The sequence below is a fragment of the Orbicella faveolata genome, unplaced genomic scaffold (genome assembly GCF_042242905.1).
Source record: "Orbicella faveolata isolate gen_17 unplaced genomic scaffold, um_ofav_v1 contig_25, whole genome shotgun sequence".
Lineage (NCBI taxonomy): Eukaryota > Metazoa > Cnidaria > Anthozoa > Scleractinia > Merulinidae > Orbicella > Orbicella faveolata.
The window spans coordinates 16,496,307-16,520,100 of record NW_028301553.1 but is presented as its reverse complement, the minus strand read 5'-3'; the positions used below and the strand labels follow the sequence as shown (position 1 = coordinate 16,520,100).

Genomic DNA, 23,794 nt, shown 5'->3' with positions numbered 1-23,794 from the left:
GCGGAAAACTCAAAAATAATGCTTCTGCTAATAGTAAGGTAGCCTAAATAATGTATATTTTCGTGTTTCTAGGTGAAAAGGTGAGAATAAATGGCAAAATTGTAACGAAATGCTTATTATTGTAGATTGATGTTCTGGTTCGTGAGAAAAAATTAAGCTTATTGCTCACAGCTTACATGAGCCTTCGTTGACATTTATAATTGACATGCGCGAGATTTTGGCGGAAAATTCAACCGAGCTAATCAGTGAGCAACGATCCGTTTCTGATTTATGTAGATGTTATGCTCTTTCTACAAAGATTGCAATTATATATCTAAAGGTTTTCTGTAGCAAAAATACGGGAGTGACTTGGTCTAAAGGTAATTTTCGACAAAAAAGCCGTGTTCTTTGTATAATTCTGTGAGCAGAAACTGATAGATTTGGCGCCATAAATGGCCTCTTTCTTTGGATGTGGATTTGCTCGAGTTGCAGTCAAACACAGCTTCGTAAAACCAACTGGCAAAGTTGAGTATGATCACGACAACCGCTTGAGAAACTACCTAGCAGTATTTCAAGGACACCAAGAGCGATATGAGGTAGACAAACATTCTTTTGTCAAACGCTCCAAGAGCCTTGTACACCATTTTGGAAAATAGAAGCTAAAAACTAAGAAGGATAAATACACAGAACATTTCAGCCCCAACAACTGGGAAAAGCTGACCGAATATTAAAAGAAGCAACACACTCGTACAAATTGCGAGGCTTGTGATGTTCATCACTTTCCATTTCAATCTTTATTTCCCATGTGGAATCAGAAAGAAAACTCTATTACAAGACAAGGTTTTCACAAGAACATTAAGAGCCGCATTCTTAAACCATCATGCCGTGGAAATATGAAGGTCACAAAAAAGGCTATAAAAACAGCTACTTCACAGATTTATGAAAAAATAAATACCCCATTTAAAAATATATTTGGGGTGACATTTGCGAAGGCACAAACCACTGTTTCTGAGTTGGGTCTTGAAGACAAAAAAATCACATGCTGAAAAGAAAAAGGAAAGGAGAAAAAAATCCACAGTTGACAAGAGTTGCATCCAGGAGAAATGGTCAGAAAAGGACTGTGACACCATACTTTCCACTAGACAGACCTACAGCCAGCGACAGGAGCAGCGTCCAGAAGATGCAGGACCAAGGGCCAATAAAAGGAAGCGACAGGAAGAAGAAGGCCAACGTAAGAAGAAAAGGCACTCTCCACAGCCAGAGGATCTTGACTTTGGCAAAGACGGACTCCTGGAAAAAGTTAATGCAATGAGGGATGGAGAAAAGGTTAGTAAAACATACATTGTGTAACCAGACAAAGTAAAAAGGGCAAAAAAGGTAAAGCCACCCTCTAGCCTGTGCATGTATTACAAAATATTATTATATGGCTTTGGCTTGTGGCCGATATAACGCGTGCTCTGATTGGTTAATTGTCACTGAATTGTAGGGCATTATTCTCCCGTAATGCCCACTGGCCGATTACGGATTATGCAAATTAGGAAGAGCCCGGTTCTGAAAATTCAAGCGCATTGAAGCGATGAAAGCCGATTAAAATCAGTACGAGAATATCAGTAGCTAAAAGTTTAGAGATATTTCTTTAATAAAATTTATATAGATGACTTACCAGTCGGTAACCTTGGCGGGCACTAGTGAAAAACAATCAAAGTTTGCTGAATCTTAAGTAAAGCTAAAATCGCTAAGTAAAAAACACCATCGGCAGATCTGCCATGCATCCTGAGCAGAACACCACAAAGAAACTTATAAGTTATCATCTTAGTCACAGCAATTACCGAAGTATTGAACTCCGTCAAAGTTCTCGTCAAATAGATTCCCTCGCTTTGACACAAGCAAGTGTAAATCAACTTCCAGGATCATCATAAATCCCAGAATGAAGAATGCGAAGATCGAGTTAAGCTCATTTTGAGCAGTGCATTCTGAAAGCATAGTATTTTCTTTCACCGAAAAGACGGTTGGTTTGGACAATTTTGAAGCACTTGCTGTCTTTTCTATATGCGTTGACGTTTCGCCCCAAAAGTCGGAAAAACTTCCCCATCAACTTGTGGTACCACGATACTAAAATACGTTTTTGAGGCTGTGACAGTGACTTTTTCGTAAAGAAATGAGTGTTTTTAACGGAATACGTAATACAGTGGTGAAATTCACTAACTGTGTAGTTTTGCCCTAGGTTTGAGACGATGAATGAATCGGTAAACGCGCGCATCGCCAGATGTAAATTGACGACTTCCGCTCGAATGATTTTTCTCTTTATTGATGAGCCATATAATAAACAACTTAATAACCTCGACCGTTCGGTCGTTCCGGGAAAATCTCAAACCTCGGCCTACCGTATTGACCGAGCGATAGCGAGGTCAATACGGCAAGACCTCAGTTTGAGATTTTCCCGTAACGACCTCACTCTCGGTTATTAATAAACAGATTTGAAGTACAGACAGATTTTTTCCGTGTTAAATGTTACACAGTCATGATTGCTGTTATAAAATAAAATATTGCTAACTATTAAAGAAAAGTAAACTAAATTAAAGCCTGTTTTACGTGAATGCCGTGTCTGCATTGATTAACTATCGTCGGAAATTAGTCAGAGATGTTGCTTGCCTAGCAGCTGAGGGTAAACTGTTCCAGAGGACTGTACCACTATAGCCAAAGCTATTTTTGTAATGGTTAGTACGTGGCAAGGGAATAGCAAGCTTATTATCAGAATCGCGCAAATTGTAAGAAGTAATCACATCACTCCGCTGAATGAATTTCGAGGACAAATAATTGGGTGCGAGGCCATTTAAGGACTTATAGACCATCTCAGCCTTAAGTTTTTGACGTTGAGTTTCTAAATTGTCCCAGCCTAATTCTCTAAATAGTTGGTTGGCGTTAGCATCATAACTAGAATGAGTAAGGACGCCGACAGCACGATTTTGAAGTCTCTGTAATTCATCAGATAATTTTTTGGCACAGTTACCCTAAACAACACTACGATAGTCGAAGTGCGATTGAACTAACCCGTGATAAATATTATGTACGGTTGCACGGGGAACACAGTGACTTATTCGTTTAATAGATCCACACTGACCGAGAGCCTGGAACAGACTAAATTCGAATTAGCTATGTTTAACTGTGTAATACCAGAAGCATATAACCCCGTTACACGTTTTTACGTTTGGTCTTCAATCTACTACACGTAGTCCAATCCAGTAGTCCAGACCATTCCAATACACATTTCATTATCCATTGTATTTGTTTACACAGTTTTCATATGACGTCACATAGCTTGTCATATGACAAGGATATTCATAGTGTTTTTGCAAACCTTCGGTTGAGAAGCTCTGTAGACCAGAAGAAAAAACTTACCTTGGCCTTCAGATGCAGTGATATCTAGGCCAAGCAAATTCAAATATGGTAAGTGGAAATATATGGTTGATATCTGATATCTGTTTTATAGCACGACGTAATAGGGAGCTTAAGCAACGAAGACGACGCCAAGTAAAAAACGAATTTACATTTTACCAGCGAAATTCGCGATTGTCTAGATCTATTCGGTACGCCAATGGCTCTAAAAACGTGCTTAAGTTAAATATGCAACTACGGCGTTCAATTCCAGATGGAAATACCAAAAGTTAACCTTTGTCGTTCACGTTCCGTAGACGACGCAGAACTTGGTCATTTCACGTTGTTGTTTTGCAGAGGACGGCAAAGAAATGTACGAAGATTTATAACGTATGTGCATAGCTATCGTTTTGCTCATTAAATATTTTGTTTAGCGACGTTCTCGTTGCGACGACGTGGTTTGCTTAAGCTCCCTAATACGTTATTTCACGGGGACGTCGCTTGGCGCTCAATTATGTTGCAAAGCTATATTTGCAAGCATTTTAAACTACAGGAGTTACAATTTGTTTGCTTTACCCAGCAAGTCTACACCGATTTCTGCTTATCTGGGCAGTCCACCGCATTAGAAGGTCTTTTCAGTCCTAGAAGGCACCGTTCCTTCAGTTTTAACTCGAGCAAAAAGCTAAGCGCGCTGGAAGTGCAGCCATGCGTATTTCAAATCCATACTTTCCACTGTACCCTTTGACCAATAACCCTAGCTGCTCGATACTTTTCGCCGACCTTTCGTACATCTTTTGTAAGTCTTAAGTAATTAAAACTCCTTCTAGGAAATAAGGCGTGAAATCGATGTTGCTTTTTCCCAATATTTATTACGTAACTGTCAGCTTACAGTAGACACGTTGCTGGTTGCAGAATTTGCTGTATGCAAATTTTGCGGTAGTGAACAGGTGTGGCCAAAAATAATGCAATTATTGTTTGGCTTAATATCTCTTTTGTTTGCACGGCTCAGTTGTGGCGTGCAGTTATATTGCATATTAAGCCTGTACTCGTCATGCTGTTAGAATCCTTATTTCATAGCATTTGACCTCTATGCCAGTGTCAATAACCCTAAACTGATACTAAAGTGAATTTAGTCACGAGAAATTCCAGCTTAAAGATTGGCTGACAAAAACTCCGCCAGTCAGTGTACGATTGATGTGCGAAGACGAAAAAGTTTCAAACAGATTTGAAGTACAGACAGATTTTTTCCGTGTTAAATGTTACACAGTCATGATTGCTGTTATCTGCATGACACTTCACAGAGTCTGACTCCTCTGTCGTTTGCTATGTGCTTTAATGTGTATTGTTTAGGCTCAATTCTATTGCAAGAAATGTTTTTTAAGTTTCTAAGTATTTGCTTTCGAGGGACAAAATAAGAAATTTCCATGACACGTTGCTTACTTGCATTCTATCTTGTGACACTGGGCCCATTAGAATTGTGTGCAACCACAGTATGTTGTTTCTTATCATGGATATGTTATTTATCCTCGTCCGGTTCTTCTTTGGAGATGCCATAGATTTACTTTGAGAAAGCTATACGTTTCCCTAGAGACGTTATAATAGTTATGTTTCTTCCATCAATTTGATCAAACTTATGTCTCTTGAGCTCGATGTATAGGTTTATTCCTCCTTTGTCCGTTCTGGCACCACATGATTCTAATTTAGCCGTTTACACTCAAGTCTGTCGCCTGGTTTTGCATGTTGTGTATCCCATTGCTTGACTTAGTTCAGGCAAGACCATGGTTTCAGTCCTCCATGTGGATCTCATCAGTTGCCAGTATTTCTAAAATACTCTGTACGTCTGTAGTTTCTAGTGCAACTTGTACATATGTGAGAATGCTAGACATTTTGTGGCTTGGCACAAACTTCTCGTGTTGAAGCGTGGGGTCAAAGTTCAGCTTTTCATGGATAGAAAGAGAAGCTATGATTGGCTAACCGCCAGCGAATGGAAGTGACTGGTTCATTGAGTAGACATTCATGGGGAAGGAATGCATGATGAGCCCTAAGAGCGTCTGCATGGGAGGCTAGACTGAACCCGGCCAAGTCAATGTTTCAATGCTTTGTAGAGTTTGATTATGTTTGCTTGCAGAACCCAAATAGTCTGGCTATTTTTATATCACACCCTCATGTTTTACATGTGTTGCAGTCAATCTATTTCTGTCTATGATTCTGGAGAGCTGTGACACATTACATGTTGAGAAATGGTATTCAAAGTTATCAAGGGTAGATTTGTAAAGAAAATGACCTGAAGGGACAAAAACAAAATACTTCGAGCTAGCGAGAGGCTTGAGTCATCAATATTTTTTCCACAGAAAGTAGAAATAAAAATTATTTTTGACGAGAAAATGAAGACTTAACTAAGCCTCTTCACTTAACTATCACTGAAAGGGGGCAAAGGATTAACAGAACAACAGATCATTTAGAAAATTATCTTTTGGTGTATTAAAACTATTACAAACACTGTTGTTAACTTGTTATACTAAGTATACATTTTTGTTGAGCACTCTGAACTGTTAATTGTGTTGAAACGTTAAAATTATTGAAATTTAAAAGACCGTATGTAAACCGAGCATTTTAGTGACTTTTTGGGGCGGGGAACCGAGATTTTAAGTGGGAAAAAAATGGAGCATTAAGGTTGGGCATTTTAGTGGGGAAATGAAAGCATAATGTACAAAAAGCCTACTTGTACTGTGTGCCAAATTAGTTATTGTTTGAATTTTTGATGCAAGTACTCAATATCTTAGCACAGAAATGCTCTACATTGAATAAATTTTCACATGAATGTTTTTATAAACAGAAGCTACCTGTAATTGTATAAATCGCTCATTTCCCAAGGTGCCCGCTCATACAGGTTTAACCATACTCGATTGTTGAAAAAGAAGACATTGAAAGTCACAAAATTGACGAGCTGTATATGAATTTCGAATGATTCAAGCCATGATTAAATGTTTTAGACGATCAACAGTTAAGAGAATTGAGGAGACTTCGAACGACCTGTTCCGCTGTTTATTTATACAATACTATAATACACATAAATAAGGACATGGCGAAACGAGGAACAAATAGTTGATAAATAGAAGAAACGGCAGGGATTGGGAAGGCAGTGGGCCACGCGCATATGGCACATTAATCTATGAAATGATGCATTATGAAAGCACCTACCGGGCCTGAGATGCGTCCTAGCATATTAACTGCTAGTAAAATATGCACTATTTTGTGGACAGGATTCTCATTAATGAAATTTTCTGTGTTATGGCAAATAAACACGAGAGAAATCACAATGCCTTTGCTCGTTAATCGACATTATAATAGCATTCACTTTGTTTTTGTTTTGTTTTCATCCCCTTACTCGAACTCTGCTGGCAAACGAGGTTCTTGCTCAATCCATGTGCTTTCTGTTTTTCAGTAATAGAATCAGCTGATTTGAATATGTTTTGCATGCTGTAATTAGCTAAATAATATGCCTCCGAAAGCTAAAGTTCCAAAATTAGAAAAAACTTGGAGATTGTTGCTGTTTTGCACCATGAATGCCAAGTCCGTCACAACAAATTGTGATCCTGAAAACAAGGATCAAAATGAAGCTTCCAATCCTTCTAGTTCTAAGGAATGAAAATATTTTAGGTTAACGTTTCATTAACTATTAGAGAGCTACAGGTGTGTTATGTACAGTTCATGCATAGCTCAAGTTCTAAATTGAAGGCTTTCGTGCAAAAAGGGCGTATGTAGCATTTTGGGCCGATTTTTATTTTTTGCAGGATCGAGCTAATTTTTGACAGACTGACTTGTTTTGACATGAAAAGCATCATTGCGTAATTGTTCCTGTTGATTTGCGCTTTGTTTTCGAGAAATAACGTATGCGAAAAAACTCATTTTTCCAAGTGGCATCTTTTGGAGCGAATCCTTTCAAGATGGATTTTGACGCGGCGCAAACTTAAACAGTTACTTTTAGCAGCTTCGAAAGCCCGGGTTTTTTTAAATAGATGTTTTGATTTTTGAGAGAAGTAGAGAAATAGACTGGAAAAAAAAAAAATTGACCGACCTCGTATCGAACCAGTGTCACGACAAAACAAACTCTTATCCGACCAGTTCAGCACCTTATTCGCTTACGCTAACGAAGCAACAGTAAGAGAATTCCGTAATTATATGAATAATAAAACTAGCAGCAAATACCACGCTTTGGTGACTTCATCGTTTAGCAAAACAAAGGTTTCTTTTGTTTTTTGCTCAACCGAAGCAGTGTTTCAGCCAGAAAATTTTACTTGAGGGCCAAAGTGGCGCCTGAAGACCTTTTTTAGGGGCCAATTTTTTTAGGAAAGGGGCCAATAAATTGAAAGCAACAGAAGGAAAAAATGTATCAAGGTACCAAGGAAAATAAAGCAGTTTATTAGGATTTGTGATAAAATTTAATAAGTGCTTTTTGAAGTGTTTCAACTCAAAGTTTCTTTTGAATCAGATGCTAGTATGAAGGATCCGTGCATTACAAGACAACAATCCTTAGGCATACATGATGTAGTCAATGATCAAGGGTTTGCAATGCATTATAGGGCGATTTCACACATGGCCAGCCATTTGGAAGTTTTCCGATGTGAGAGAATCGATACAGCAAAGCAAAAGGACAGATTGACTTCTTTTCTTATGTTGAATGTTTTAGAAGCAAAGATCTTTCAATATGATTTTCTAGAAGGACATAACGTGGGACAAAATAGCTGTTATTGATTGTCAACACAGAGAAATGTAGTCGCCATTATGGTGACAAAACCAGAATTTTTGGTCGCCAACGATGAAATGTTAGTTGCACTGGCGACCGTATCGGTCGCAATTTTGAGCCCTGGGATGGCTTTTAAAATACTATGCCTGTGTTAAGCCTGAATTCTTGTAAAAGGAAAGGGCCAAATTGGCCCTTACTTCATTTTTCTGGGCGCCATCTCTGATTGCAGCACACGATTCCCGCAATGGCGCGCTCTGGCGGAAACACTGCCAGAGATCTCCAAAAGATGCCCTTGGAAAACTGAGTTTTTTGCATACGTTATTTCTCGAAAATGAATAGCAAATCAACAAAAACAATTATGCAACGATGCTTTTCATGTCAAAACAAGTCAGTCTGCCAAAAATTACCTCGATCCTGCAGAAAATTATAAATGCAACATTACTTGTCACTCTAAATCTAAAACTGAGCATGTGTCAGTGATGTTGATATCAGACTACCTGGTGTGTTCAGTTCAATCAGTTCCAGTTCAGAATGCGTATAGTTTAACCTCAATGAAAGGTTAATATATAATTTGTGTTAGCTATATTCTGTGACTACACCTTAACCTAGCTTGTAAGTCCAATAAAAACAGGCCTTCTGATAGGGTGCAATGAAAAAATGCAAATTATGTGAAATTTGCAGGGCAGATTATGCTATTAGAAAGGCCAATCAGGGCTCAAAGTTTATTTTTGGCTTTGGGAGCACTTGTGCGACCAGCTGTAAATGTTTACGCGCACTGCCAAAATTTTCGGCGCAGAGTTAAAAATTTTAGGTGCACAGCTTCAAATACTTGGAGCACCTACTCCAAAAGAATACTTAACGCTCCAAAAAGAGCGACTCAGGCTTTGTGTTGCAAACTGGGCCTATTCTAGCAGTATTGAGCACAACAAAAACAAGTAAAAGAATCAGGATATTTCACACAAGAGTTAAGCTTAGATATTAACTTCTGAAGTCTCTTCGTTGAGTATCCTCACTATCCAGTTGCTTGTTGTTTACCTCACCTTTCAAATTCTGTTCACGAAGATTCTTGATTTTTTCAACATCTGGGTATTCTTGAGAACTAGCACGAACTTTGCACATTTGGCTAGCTTTCAAGCCATAGAATTTGTGGACCGGCCCGTTCTGAAAACGCTGGACATTTTTGTGTGTCAGACAAGCGAAAACAAAGCTTTTTGTACCTGTTGTTCATGAAGAACGAGCACAAGATCTAATCTCATCCCCAGTTTCCACGCTTTCCACTGGGACCGCCTGGCACTATGTCCCCCATTTGGCGACCAAGAAGCACGTGCTTCATTCCTTCATTTGCATGTGTCAACGGAGTTGTTTACAACACAGAACGTGGGGAAGAAATGAACGTTCGAGTTCGGAGAATCCACTGGGAAATTAGGCTTAAAGACGACAAATAGAACACACACCGATGAAAGGAAAATGGTGCAACTTTATTATCTGGTGCCTGGTTGTGCTATATCTATGTTTATATTTATATTTATCAATCGGAGTACGTTAGTATGGTCAGGTGAGTAAGCACTAGAGAAGTCGCACTGTACTTTGGCTTTTAAGGCACGTTGGTTCGACCACACATGATTTTTTAGGCGCACAGCCAAAAATCTAGTCGCAAATGCAACCAGTTGGTCGTTAACTTTGAGCCGTGCCAATTATGCGATAAATAATGTAAATTATGCGATTTTTTTCTCAGCAATTTTAAGCTTGTTTTATAAGGTTTCAGGATAAGAAAAACACTTTTTTGCTGCCGTAAAGACATTTTGAACACAAAGGAACAGTAATTATGCATATTGATTGACATTAGTTGGAATAAATAAAAAGAATGAGGTCTTCTGCACTATCGGTGCACCACATTAAAAGTTGAAAGGACACAGCTAACATGCCAAATGAATGATCAATAATTATTGACATTCTTGCATGCTACAATTAGCTTCTTACACTTTGTTTTTATGTGCAGTATTATATTTCTGAATACAACAAACCAACTTTTTAAAATTTATTTTGCAAGGATCATCAATAAAACCACCATTGAATTTTCAGTTTTTAAACACTTCATCCTGCTTCACAATAATATTATTCAATCCATAATTAAGCAGGCAGATCATAACTTACATAAAACCCCACAGTACATGTAGGTCAATTTATAACATGCCAGTCTGTCAAACTCACATCTGATCTCATAATAGTATTGTATGACAAAACTAGCTTGAACATAACACTAAAACAGTCTTTCTCCCTGTAGACAGTAGTTGATAATCAAAGGGGACTCTTTGAGTCACGACTGAAATTTTTTGGTAAAATCCAGGGGAAATTGGAGTAAACCAACTCGAGTTAGCGGGGCTCTACTGTACAAGTTGACTGCGGGAAATTTTGTCACGAACAAAATTTTCTTCAACATGTTTCAAAAATCTCATTGGTTAAAGTTTGCAAGGTGACAAAAACATACCACGACCAAACGTCTACACAGATGAATGTAGCCAGTAAAACAAGCCATTTTGGTTTAAAAAGTCGAACCATTTCCAGCTAAACAACAAATCATATTTCCAATCGAACATATAAACTCTATTGAGTCCGAATGTGTATATATCAGCCATTCAGATTGGCTAATCTGAACAAAGGGCGTGTTTGTGTTTCACCAATAGGCGACTCTTTAAGAATAAGACTTGTACCAGGCCCCTGACATGCAAAATAACGCCTTGCAGCTTCGAATGTTTACAAAATCAAAGGTGACAAAGGGTTTTTAGGGTTTTTCCAAGGTAAATCATCTTAAAAATGGCGTATTTATGCAGGAATTCCTGAGACACTTGTTGATTTATGTTTTATTTTATGAATGTTGTGCGTTGTGTGATTGGATGCGATTTGAAGTCCATTGTGCGAAATCGCACCATCGCGTAATATCAGATGGCCTGTAAAAAGTATAAAACAACAGCAATCAAGAATTACATATCGTTTGTTGAAATTTTTATGGCCCATTTGTTTACCCTAATGGCCCAAACTCTTTATAAATGGCCCATAACTTTCCAATGCCATGGGTCGTAGGCACATTTGCTTGTTTTGCCTTCCCAATCCCTGAGAAACGGCATTACACAAGACTGAGAGCTCTGCAGTCTTTAATATCGCCTTGAAAAGGGAAGGAAAAAAAGGGAAACAAAGGGGTATTCGTATTTGCACGGCACGAAAAATTGGATTTACTATTATTTGATCTTGATCAAACTCGAGGTCAAATATGATCATAGTTTTGATCTGAACTTTGACACGTGTCAAATGTGTGTTAAATATGTCATGACTTTGCCTATACATTTGATCCCTAAAGTGCAACTAACCCCCAAATTTTTTTCCTCTAATGAAAACTACTAGTTTGTTATATTACTCCAGCAAAAAAATTATCTCGATTGATAAAATCCCTGCGATTCCACAGGCGTTTAAAGTTGTAATTTCTTGCCCCACGACCGAGCATGGTGGGATCAGGGTCAGGCCTCTTCTGATGTCATCGAAGGACATGGCTCAAAACACTCGGGAGATGTTTGACTGGGTTTTGAGTGCTGTGAAAACATATTTGGGGTATTTGTGCTTCATATTTTATCAAAAATGGACAAGACTTTTAAATGAAAGAACTGTATCATCTAGCAATACAATTCGGAGTCTAGCCACGATTAGCACGGCTATGATGTATATTATATTTTTTCGATTTCCAAGTGCAAGTCACAAGTTGAGCCCACCACACTGCGAGTCACGATCAACAATTTGCCGGCCCTTTTGGCTTATAAAGGTTAAAACCATGTATGAAGAGTTAACTTACAACTATTGAGGAGTTATAAAAATGACAATGAACACGAGTATATTTGCGGAAAAATTCGTCTTTTCGCTTCGTTATTGTCGACTGGCCGTATGTATACAAAGTCAATTACAGAATTAGTTGTGAGAACATAAACATTGCGAGTTACACAAATTTGCATATTTTCGTCCTAGTAATTAAAAATCGTTCAACAAGATCTTGACAAAAGGTTCAGTATGGTATAAATGAATGCATTTCTCCTTCACTGTTCTTTTGTGTTAAGAGTCTTTTTTAGTACGCTTATAACCTGAGTGTTGCATTTCGGGCGAAAACAAGCACATTCTCCTTTCTGTGCTACAATCTCCGTCTGTAAAGTCGAATCTTTATGGTTTGTTTTACTTTCCTTGTATATACTTATCAATCCTTGATTCGTCTTAAGTTTGTAACTGAAGAGATCTATCTCTTTACTCCAAGAACAAAACAATTGTGTATGCGAAAGGGACTTTCAGAAACTCAGCCGCATTGTTGGCCACGTGCATGTAGCTTGCATGTGGTTGTATATAAAATCCAAAAATACATAGCTAGTTGAGCAGTTTGAAGCCTCACTAATCTTAATCACTCTGTTGTGGGACGTACGTGTCATTGACTATTCGATTACAATACTCGCTATTTCGAGGGCAAAAATCGCGATGCGATTGATTTGCCGTATATTTATCTCACCCTAGTTTCCATTGTTTTGGTCTGTGACTCTGAGGCTTGTTTTGATAGAATAGTCAGATGGCTCTCAGCTTATCCCAAATTCGTGTCTTATCTACCCTGACAATGTCGAGCTTTGCACTAGAAGCTAGAGTATAATATACAGGCCATGAAAATCTCTAGGTTTTTACAGTAGTGGCGAACCTGAGACCGAAGAACAGCTCGATGGCTCCCTGTTTTGGTCCGACTTTGCACAAGTCAGTACACTTCTTTCATCTTTTTCTCGTTTCTGGACGAGTGCCATCGATGCAGAGGTATCGAAGGAAGAGGATCGCTCTCTCCTGAGCTTGCTGCACTGCTACTCCCTCCAACAACACATCTACCTTGCATTCTACAATGATTTTGAATCACACTATCTCATGTTCACATACATTCTCCTCATAAGCAAAACATTGTTAGTCCTTCGATGACATAACAGGCCAACTCACCCCATTCTTTGCTATTGCTCGGCCATGGGGCATGGAAACGGCCAATTTTAGTAACTTTGAAAAATCATAGAAAATTAACGAAAATAGCTACAATGATAGTTTTTTCTTAGCGGTGATCAGAAAAAACAATGAGACTTATATAAGCGAAAAAAAATATTGGGGGTTGGTTGCACTTTAACAAAGAAGAGGGCAAATCTTAACTTTGACTCCACCTTTCACGCATGTTAAAGGAAGAATCAAATATCTTATGGATTTGCCATACATTTGATCCCTGTCAAAGGCAAGGTCAAACATGTCAGTAACTTTGACTCCACTTTTGATGCGTGTCAAAGGCATTCAAAGACACCATGGCTTTGCACACCTTTGATCTCTTTTGTCAAAGGCGTTCAAAGGCGCCATGGCTTTGTACAACTTTGATCCTATGTCGTGTCATGTCAAAGGCGAGGTCAAATAAGGCTATATCCTGTGACTCCTCTTTAAATGCCCTTGGCTAATGATAGCTATCTGCGTTTTCGTAATTTTTTCTGTTTTAACGCTTAAATGAAAGCTTGCTTTCTTGCCAATGTGTATTATTTTATGAAAAAAGTTTTCACTTGACCTGGAGGTGGTAAAAGAAAACAGCAGGAAAAGGCGGCTGCCAGCTGCTTCCCACATTTTTCCGGCCAATCAGAGAAGAGACGAAAGGTTAGCAGGGAAAGTGGACATTTTTTTTAATTTCATTATGGTGGCCTTGGTGAAATTTTCATTGTGTTTTGGACCAGGAAAGGTAAGTCTTGGAATTTCATTCAATTATTGTCAATGTTCAGAGAATAACAGAGTTTGAAAAGTAAATTTAAAAATGCAGCATTAATAAATTGCGTATATATTCAAGGCAGGACAGATCCTTGGCAGTGAAAACAATTTCTGGAAAGATTGCACTTGACTGAATCACAGTTGATTGGCAAAGCTCTTCGTTAAGAAAAGACAAGACTTTTCAATTCACATATATTTAATTACAAAAGTTGATAAAGATATATATTTTTCTTACTCAGTCAAGTCCTGTGAACTGAATTGAAGTGTCTGTCATAGCACTGAAACTATAAGCTACGATATTTTAAGATCAGTAAAATAAACATAAGCTTAACTTAACCTTAAGCTTAAGCTTAAAGGTTGGCACACACGAGGGGACTAGTCCCTGCAGTAAGTCGCGGGGACAAGTCCCAACGTGTGAACCGGCCATTTTTGCTTCACGATCTAGTTGCAGGGACCAAAGTTTGGTCCCCGCAACTAGTCCTATGAATTCAAACCAGTTTGAATTTCAGGGACAAGTCCCTGCGACTTGTTCGTCAAAATGCTTCGTGTGAACTGTTCGTGGGACAAGTCCCTGCGACCAGTCTCTTTGTGTAAACTCTTCAGGGGACTAGTTGCGGGGACTAGACGCAGGGACTAGTTACCTCATGTATGCCAACCTTCTCTATCTACTTATAATTGTTGAGCACAATGCCTCTGGTAATTTCTGAGCTTAAACAATTCTCTTCAAAGGAAGCTCATGTAAATATAAAGGAAATTTGCATTGAAGGAAAAACTCAGTCAGCCATGCATGACAATCCATTTCAACCTGGCTGAATTATAATTATAGTCATTAAACCATTGAAAGAGTTGTTGACTCTGAAAATTTAATCTATGGATAAGTTTCTACTTTTGTCTCTAGTTACCATTCTATCGGAAATTAAAATCTGACTAGTGGAAATTTGCTCATGCATGTAGTTTTAATATCCTTCAGCTAGCCATTCTAGAAGAACTGAAGATATTAGCAGAATAATGTGGGAGAGGATACAACTTACAACTCTGTAATTCGTAGTCAACTCAGATGTTTAATCATGCAGTGCTCCAAGTCGTGTGCAAACATCACAACATTTTGGTAAGTAAAAGGCTAGAATATTCATTTGTTATTTCCATATTTCATGGCATACTGACCATCAGATCATGTGTGCTAAAGGCATCCCCTGTTTAGTGTTGACTGATACCCTCAATTGATGCGCGATCTACACTTCATCGGCACCTCAGGTGACACTTGATTGACACTCCATCGACATCGTGGTTGACAGACGGTTGAGAGTCAACCAAATTTTTGATTGATTTATCTGAGCCGGTCGACACATAAATTAACAAAGACCTTTATTTGCTTTTACTTGATTTAAAATTTTGTTGGCAAATTTGTCTGGACATTTCCCTCCATAAGATGCAGCTGCAGGGAATCATGGTAGTTGTATTCATCATCTTGGACTGGATATTTGTTTCGATGAATACACAATACTGCCATGATTCCCTGCAGGCGTGTCTCATGTTAAAGTTATTTAATTTCAGGATTTTTTTCAGTGGAAAAAATGTACAAGTAGTTGCTAACTGCATGACTATTTTGCAGTGAAAGTAAGCTTTAAGTAAGCATTTTAGGAATGGAAGGAGTTTGCTAATCAAATGTGAAATTATTTTGGTATGTTTATATGCTCCTTTTCACATATGAACTACAGGGGAAATAAGAAAAAAGATAACACTACTGATCATGAAGAGATCTGAGGAAACTGCACAGGAACAGCAATATTCCCAGAGGTATGTGTATTCCTCATTTCTTGTTACAGTTCATCGTCAGATTTGTTGGTTTTTGAGATTGCTATTTTGCAACCATAAAAGATCTTTGTTGCACTGAGATGTCTGTAACAGACAGGCAGGCAGACAGATGTACTGCTCTGATTGGCTTTAGGCCTTTTTTGTGCCATATTAGCTGTGTACTTTTAAAATGACCCCAAGTCTTTGTTCTCTTCTGAAATTCTAGCTGGGGACAAGCCCTTGTTCAGCTGGCAAAATTAGCCTGTAACTGGTTCTTAATGACATACCTGTGTGACCAAACCTTTGAGTCGAATGGAGAGAAATACAAAAGAAAAGGCTACCAGTTGAGTCCCCTCTTCTATCCGTGACTCGTGCGTTTCTCGGAAACGCGTGATGCACTATGGTGAAAATATTTTTCTGCAGATAGTATCAGTTCCCAGAAGCAAACAGTTTTCTCAGAGCAAAGTTCAAGGAAAACCGTGAGCTTTGAGGAGTACATAATGCCAAAGAGATATATCCTTGCATATTTTGAAAGTCAAAATATGGAGCTATTGTGTTTATTATCCTTCAGTTATTTTACACAACACGCTGGATCTTTTTAAAAATGAATATTTTCCCAGTCTAAGCTGGGACATAGTCACGTGATACGATTAGACCAACCACGCGATCAAAAATATGTTGATGGACTATAGACAAGGCTATTTTCACCGCTCTTTTGTTAGTGGACTGAGTTTAAGAGTAACATTACAAATCTGCGGTAAAAGTTAATATGTGTTATTGACGGAAGCGCAGACTATTCGAAGGAGGAGTAATGATCTGATTGGTCACGTTTTATTAATGTGATATTAGCAAAAACTATAGGTAAACTTTAAGGAATAGACTGGCAAGGTTCACCCTTAATTAATTTACAACATTTTGTCTGTTTGCTTCTGTTTAGACAAATGTGGACAAGCAATGTTGACAGGATGGACTTATCCAGTGAAGATGCACTGATGAATTTCGTCAACGCCTTATAATTAGGCCATGTGAAAATGTGTCTTCCGTGGAAAGCATGGGGATTCAGTTTACATTGACCACCAAGGCAGGTTAACCTCTTTGATGAGAAAGAAGTGGAAAACACTGTATTCGATTCCACTTATAATGCAAGAATGAGCAAGTGCAAGCAGCAAAAAAGGAGAACTGCCAAACCATTAGGAGTTCCATGCAGCGGACTGTGCCATCTGGAAAGGACGCTTATACTTGAATACACTAGTTGACTGTGGAATGAAATTTTGAGCGAAGTTTGTCAAAAATTTCCAGAAATTTTACGGTTGTCCTCCCTATTGTCTAGTCTGGTCCTGAAAATTGAAGGAACTGAGAATTTACCATAGTACCTAAGTGTTAGATAAATGTGCTTTGTGCCATGGAAGATTTGTTGACTTTCGTTTTCACTATAGACAGAACAATTTTTTTCCTTATGATCAGTCTTATTGCGTGTAGTTTGCCAGTGAAACCGAGCCTGTAACCTGGCTTTTAGAAGCCTGAAGCCCAAAACATTTGTGCAAGGTACTTGAAGGTACTTACTCCTGATTAAAAAGGGGGAAAAATTAAAACTGGGATAAAGTTGAGAAGTTCGGGCGAGACGCGCGGGCGCGGAACGCGCAGAGCACCTTTGACACAGGCATCTTGCGTCACAGGCGTCTTCGACCACGTCAGACAAATTTGATTGCACTTTTGACCCGCCTTTGACAGTACGCAAAGGCGCATCAAAGGATCACCTTTAGCGCGCAAATCAAAGTCGTTCACAGGTGAGTAAAAACGGCCTTTACCGCCTCTGATTTTGGTAGCAAAGGTGTATTCAAAGATGTCTTTGATGCGCGTCAAAGATCTTCAAAAGCGTGCAAAGGTGGCCTTTACAAAACCCTTGACCACACATTTGACGCGCGGTAAAGCCGAGTTTTTGTGCCGTGGTGGTCACCCATCCAAGTACGAACCCCGCCGAACAGGGCTTAACTTTGTTTAGTATGCGGGTTGTGGTGCTGTCCTTGTGGTACAGTGACTCTACGCTCAACGCATTTTTTGATTTCTAAGATGACAAAAGGTAACAAAGAGAGAGGAAAAAAATCACTGATACTGGCTGGGAAAATAGAGAACGAAAAAAATGAGAGGAATGAAAAAGAATTATTACTTGCCTTGGTGATCGGACAAGAAGCGGTACTTTCTTTATAATTGCCTCGGTCTCTCGGACCGATAACTTCATGAATGTTTTCAACAGTGTTACACCTCCTCGTGTATTCGCTTACCGTTGCGTTTTGCACTATTTCTTAACAATGCCTGTGGGCTTTAACTTTAACTTTACCGACGGATTAGAACCTCAAGTCAGTGGCAGCAAAATTGCCACTGTTTACTAACGATCCAAGTTGAGTGGCTCATAGCCACTTTGATTTCTTCTAAAATGTCACAATTAAAACTGTTGCGTTGGGTGTCAGCTCAAGAGAAGCTAAGAGAGCGACAACCCTGAGTGGTTTTCAAGCTCAGTCATTTGAGAACAACAACAGAAAACATGTCTGCAATGGACTTATGGATCAGTTTAAAGGACGAAATAAGTGCTAGCTTGCTCTGCACTTTGTGCCCCCACAGTGTGCTCAGTTACGTTTTGAAGTTGTTTTGAAGTTGTGAGAGTTTGCTTGGATGTTTGTAGCTTGGCGCTGTAATAGCGCGTAATCCTGTGTTTCTCTCGTCGCCTGCGGCCTCAGGCAGCATTTTCAAGACCTCGGTCACAGTTTTTCAGTATACGCACCTCCCAGCCGGCAAATGACAAATATATCTGGCTCATATCAGTGTACGCTCTTGTATTTAAATCGCAACATTTCTTTGCAGATTCCGTTGGTTTACTTGATCAGTTTCATCCTCGGTGTCGATGTGGCGTGTGGAAATAAGGCGAAGTGCGACCTTGCCGCCCACATAGCAGTAAGTGAAATAAACTCAGTTTGCTTTACTTTGTCGTTTTTTTGTCATCTGAATTTCCCTTTGTTTCTACTGCAAAATTTGTGTATAGTAAGAACGAGTTCGTTTGATTTTTCTTAGGCACACGAAGACCGTTGGGTTTATCCCAAGTACAAGGATTATAATGGTCAGTAACCGTTTCAACTTCAAGATTAAAACATAAGTTCTCTTTACTAATTCCCATACGTTGCTTTAAATGTTCGCTCGAATAATTTGTAGTTACATCAGTGATACCCTGACATCAGGCGTTCTAACTTTTCGCGGCAACGGGAGAAATAAGAAAAAGAAAGTTTGATTAGAGGTTACTCCTTAATTTAATCGTCTTTAAAGCCTGGTTCTCATATGCCGCCGACATACCTGGGGACGCTGGCACGGCCTGGGATAGCGTTACGGCTTGTGTGAACATTTATCGCCGAATCGTAATCTATCCCAGGCAGTGACCGCCGGCTTGCCTGCGAAATTGAGCTGAGTTCAACTTCGCGGGCAAGCCGGCGGTTGTCGGCGATGAAAATATTTTATGTAAACATCATCTGCGGACGCAACATACTCCAGTGAGACGATTCGATCCATATTTACGAGTAAAATTGTTGAAACTTGGACAATTCGATTTGCATTTCGCGCAAATTTGAGTACGTCGGCGATCCATCCCAGATGCGCCGGGGACCCACTGGGAAAGATCGCCGAACGTTGTCAGTTGCAACCGGCGACTACCTCGCAGGTAGGTCTGCGGGATATGAGAACCAGGCTTAAGAGAGCCACCACTTAATGCAATGCAATGTGTTACATGAAGTCTTGACTGGAAAAGCAACCGTTAACCGGAAATCTTTTGCTATCCTAGGTGGAATCACTGTACGTTCTTCAAGCTTTTCTGCAGTCTACCCTGCGAGACAGAGATTTCCTTGTCTATTACTGAGCATAAAGAAAAGGGAATCTGTGTGTCAGAGGGTACTCACAGTCCAGCTCGAGAGCATTCTAAATTCAGGCTTTCTATTCCACGGAAAACAGAACTGAACAATTTTATTTCCAAAAAGAACATGAAAATATGTTTAATATCGTTCAAAGCATATAAACTTGCACTCCGTTCTCTTATGACAAGTTATAATGGCAACTCTTTTTTCAGGCGAAGACGCTGAACATCCTCCGAGACCACGTGTTTCACCCTTCGCAAATGAAACAGAAAAAGAGATAAACAAACAGATCAACCGGGAGCTGTTTGCTCATTACACCTACATGTCTATGGTAAGCTTTTAAAAAGCATCTCATGTGTTTCAGGTATTTTTTACTTCGCTGACTTGTAGGTATTCTCAACATTCATATTGTTTTTCACTTGGTATCCAGGCCGTGCATTTCGACCGTGATGATATTAACCTCCCTGGGTTCCACAAATTCTTCAAGGAGTCCTCAGAGGAAGAGCTGAAGCATGCGCACTTGGTAAGTTCTTAACCGGTACTGATTTCGTGTATTTCCGCTTTTTTTTCAAGTATGTTTGCTGTTAAGTTCGCTGTTGTCGTCAAATGGGTCTACATTACTCTTGATATTATTTTGCAATAATACAGCTTCCTTTGTTTATGTTTTTGTTTTGTAGCTGATGGAGTATCAAAACAAGCGCGGCGGCCGTGTTAAGCTTCATGGCATTATGGTAAGTACAGCCAGGTGATGAAACTAGCTTGAGCTGCAGTTGACAACGTTAAGCTCAAGATGCGCTCTCGTTTCACCGCGACCTGAGTTAAACTTTATTCGAATATGAGCTGTTTGAGCAATAGATTTTGTCAATCGTAGTTGATACAACAAAATATCATTTTATGCTGGGTTTTTTTTTAATCCAACAACAGATTATTTTAGGTTATTGTAACTACAGAATGAAGTGTTCCGTTACGTTAAGTACGCAAAGACCAACTATGCTCTTGTTCGTGTGTTTTGTGCTTGTCTTGAACAGAAACCTTGCAAAAATCAATGGGGTAGGGGTTTGGATGCCATGGAAGATGCTCTGGAACTGGAAAAACACGTTTATCAGTCACTGTTGGACTTGCACCAAACAGCGGAGTTAGCCAACGACCCTCAGGTATAGAGCAATCATGGTCTACTTGCATTTATTTTCCATCCATCTTTCTCACCCTTTTCGTCACCTGTTTTTTTCCTTCCTGCCTGCCAGCCTGCCTGCCTGCCTGCCTGCCTGCCTTCCTTCTTCCCTTCCTTCCATCCTTCCTTCCTTTCCCTCCTTCCTTCCTTCCTTCCTTCCCTCCCTCCCTCCCTCCCTCCCTCCCTCCCTCCCTCCCTCCCTCCCTTCCTTCCCTCCCTTCTATTCCTCCTTCCTTCCATCCTTCCTTTCTTCCTTCCATCCTTCCTTCCTTCCTTCCTTCCTTCCTTTCTCCCTTCCTTCCTTTCTTCCTTCCATCCTTCCATCCTTCCTTCCTTCCTTTCTTCCTTTCATCCTTCATTCTTTCCCTCCTTCCATCCTTCCTTCCTTCCTTCCTTCCTTTTTTCCTTACTTCCATCCTTCCTTCCATCCTTCCTTTCTTCCATCCTTCCTTCCATCCTTCCTTCCATCCTTCCTTACTTTCTTCCTTCCTTCCTTCTTTCTTTCCCCTCCTTCCTTCCTTCCTTTCTTCCATCCCTTCTTCCTTGCTTTCATCCTTCCACCCCTCTTTCATTCAATTCTTCGTTCCTTCCCTACTTCTTTGCTTACCCCCGTCCCTCCATCGTGCCTTCCTCACTCCTATCCCCCCCCCCCCTCTTTTATTCCTTTTTTCATTCCCTAACTCTCTTGCTTTTTCTAAGGAGGTCACTTATTCATTTCTTTGCTTGTGATATTCATTAACAGTTGCAAGACTTCCTGGAATCCAATTTCCTTGGTGAACAGGTGGACAGCATCAAAGAACTCTCAGACTTTGTTGGCACCCTGAAGCGTATGGAAGGGCCCAGCTACCCCCTCGGCGAATATCACTTTGACAAAATGACCCTGGGCGAACATGACTTTGACAAAATGCCCCTTGGCAGAGGCGACAAGAAAGCTTAAGCTTTCCTTGTTTTCTTGTGAAGTGCAGTGAACGCGATTGCTGATTGCGATTATGAACTTGTTATTTGGTAGTTTAACATTTGAATTTTCTAGTGAAATGAGAGGTTTGGTTAGGTTTGAGTGGTCGCAATTTTTTTTTTTAATTATACAGTAATAAGGCTATCCTTTAAAATTGTTAATTTGTTAGAAACATTTTAAGCGTTCAGTATCCCAGTTATTCTAATAAGTAGATAACTGCTTGGTATTTACTTGATAGCAGAGCTCCGGCGACTCGAAGGGCCGCCAAGCAGAGCCCCATACTCATATAGGAAAGAAAAGGAAACCCATGAGTTAATTTTGTCATGGTTATCATGGCTAGTGACGGCGAACACGATGACGACGGAGTCGCGCAACATGGCGGCCATACTCCAAATAATAGGTTGACATACATGCAGCCTATGTTTACTGTGTACTTCTTTGATATTGGACATCCATGCTATGATCATTTGATACCTGTCAAAACAGGGTGTCCGCTGACCAGTATCACATGACCATACCGTAGGCTCAAGTTTACAGCTCATCGAGGTCGCATGTTTTTTTGAAGTTGACGGCTGACCAAGTGCTGGTTTTCGATTGGATCGCTGGCTGATCGCAGATTAACTTGTTGAAAACAAGGCAGGATTGTTCGGAAGCCGTTTAACGCTAACCCAGGATTAAAAGCTAACCGAATAATAACTTTTTCTTCTATACAAATGTCTTTTGCTGTTTTGTTTTGTGTATATGGTGATTATTAAAACTCATAACAGAAGGCCAAACAATAGACAGAAAACCTCAACGCAAAGTTACAAAACTCCAATCAAAATTCTACCTTTTCCTGGGTCAGCTTAATTTGGCTCAGAACAACCCGGCCCAGGAGCTACGCTTTTAGCCTGGCCTAAATCTATATATTACCTTCGTCATCACAAGGCTTGGACTCGACTCTATGGACCTGTCTGTTTATTTGTTTGTTTATTTGTTTTTTGTTTTTGTGTTTTACTTTCATAAAATTGGGGAGAATATATTTCAGGTTTGGAGAGTTCTAGTGATTTGTTCAATGATGCTTTGGGTCATTGATCTGAATAAATTATTCTTGTAATCTTTGTAACTATCGTTGTATAGGTCAATACAGTTCTATAATAAACGGATTTCACAAAAACATTGAACCTATATCGTCTTGTTTTGCTGGGGTCGGAGACGGAAATGGAAAAAGGTGAAGTACCAGGATGGGGGGTAGTGGACAGGGGACATCAGCGGGATGATATGATGTTATTGCCTAACACCTCTGGTCTTATCGCAAGTTCCATAATTGGAACATCTGTGAATGACACCCGGGGCTGGGAACCTCTGACAAGTCAACGAGGCAGATCATTGGAAGTTTTAAAAGCAAAGCCCATGAAGGAACCGATATCTCCTTTGGCCGTGTCTCCAATCTCTTTTTCACCACTAATTGAGAGGAGCGAATTTCACAACAAAACTAGAGTGTGTGGTATTTTTTTGTCAGGAAGGAGGGGGTCGTAAGCATTAGAGTATTGAAACTCATTCAGTATCAGAGACAACCTATTTCACTGATATGTTTGAGTTTAAAACATATTTCTTTTGGCGGTACGCATGTTAATCAATGACCTTAAAACGCGTTTGATTTCTCGTGACCTTAAGCATGTTGATCTCGTCCTAACCAGCCTGTGTGGGTAGAATTTTTTTTTTTTTTGTCAATTTTCACCTGTGCAGGTCCACCGGAATTGCGAAATTATCAGACTTGATTCTTGAGCATACAATACAAGGGGCGTGCCTGTTTGTATGTTCGAAGTATAAGGAAATGTGTAGCTCTTATTAACCGAGCAGGAGGTCTGTATGGGAGAATCTTGACCGAGGTCGTGAGTACAGACCGAACGCAGCGAGGTCTGTACACACGAGGGAGGTTAAGATTCCTATACAGACCGACTTAGTTCGGTTAATAAGATGTTTATTGTATGGCAAAGGAGAAAACTTTAATTCGTTTAATGTAACTGGTTTGATGACATTCTGCTTGCGAACAGCGATGAGCTTAACTTAAGCCTGCCGAAATTTGCTCGTCCTCTTTACTTTTT

General features: G+C 39.6%; 1 protein-coding gene and 1 long non-coding RNA gene across 2 annotated transcripts; both read left to right on the top strand.

Moving 5' to 3' along the window:
* The first annotated feature begins 3,280 nt into the window (after nt 1-3,280).
* LOC149109160 (soma ferritin-like) lies at nt 3,281-22,863 on the top strand. The gene is made up of 8 exons (XM_089294981.1): nt 3,281-3,426; nt 18,548-18,637; nt 18,755-18,800; nt 19,794-19,912; nt 20,012-20,104; nt 20,259-20,312; nt 20,610-20,735; nt 21,495-22,863. The coding sequence occupies exons 1-8, from the start codon at nt 3,424-3,426 to the stop codon at nt 21,687-21,689; spliced, it is 726 nt and encodes a 241-aa protein (XP_089151107.1). The 5' UTR covers nt 3,281-3,423; the 3' UTR covers nt 21,690-22,863.
* Nucleotides 3,433-17,776, top strand: LOC110052232 (uncharacterized). The gene is made up of 3 exons (XR_002297032.2): nt 3,433-15,002; nt 15,613-15,691; nt 16,626-17,776. It is a non-coding gene; the product is annotated as an uncharacterized LOC110052232 (long non-coding RNA).
* Nucleotides 22,864-23,794: the final 931 nt, after the last annotated feature.

Excerpts from the sequence above, each read along its gene's own strand:
- LOC149109160 (XM_089294981.1), top strand. Across the intron at positions 20,313-20,609 it reads TTAAGCTTCATGGCATTATG|AAACCTTGCAAAAATCAATG; the intron begins GTAAGTACAGCC and ends TGTCTTGAACAG. Across the intron at positions 20,736-21,494 it reads AGTTAGCCAACGACCCTCAG|TTGCAAGACTTCCTGGAATC; the intron begins GTATAGAGCAAT and ends ATTCATTAACAG.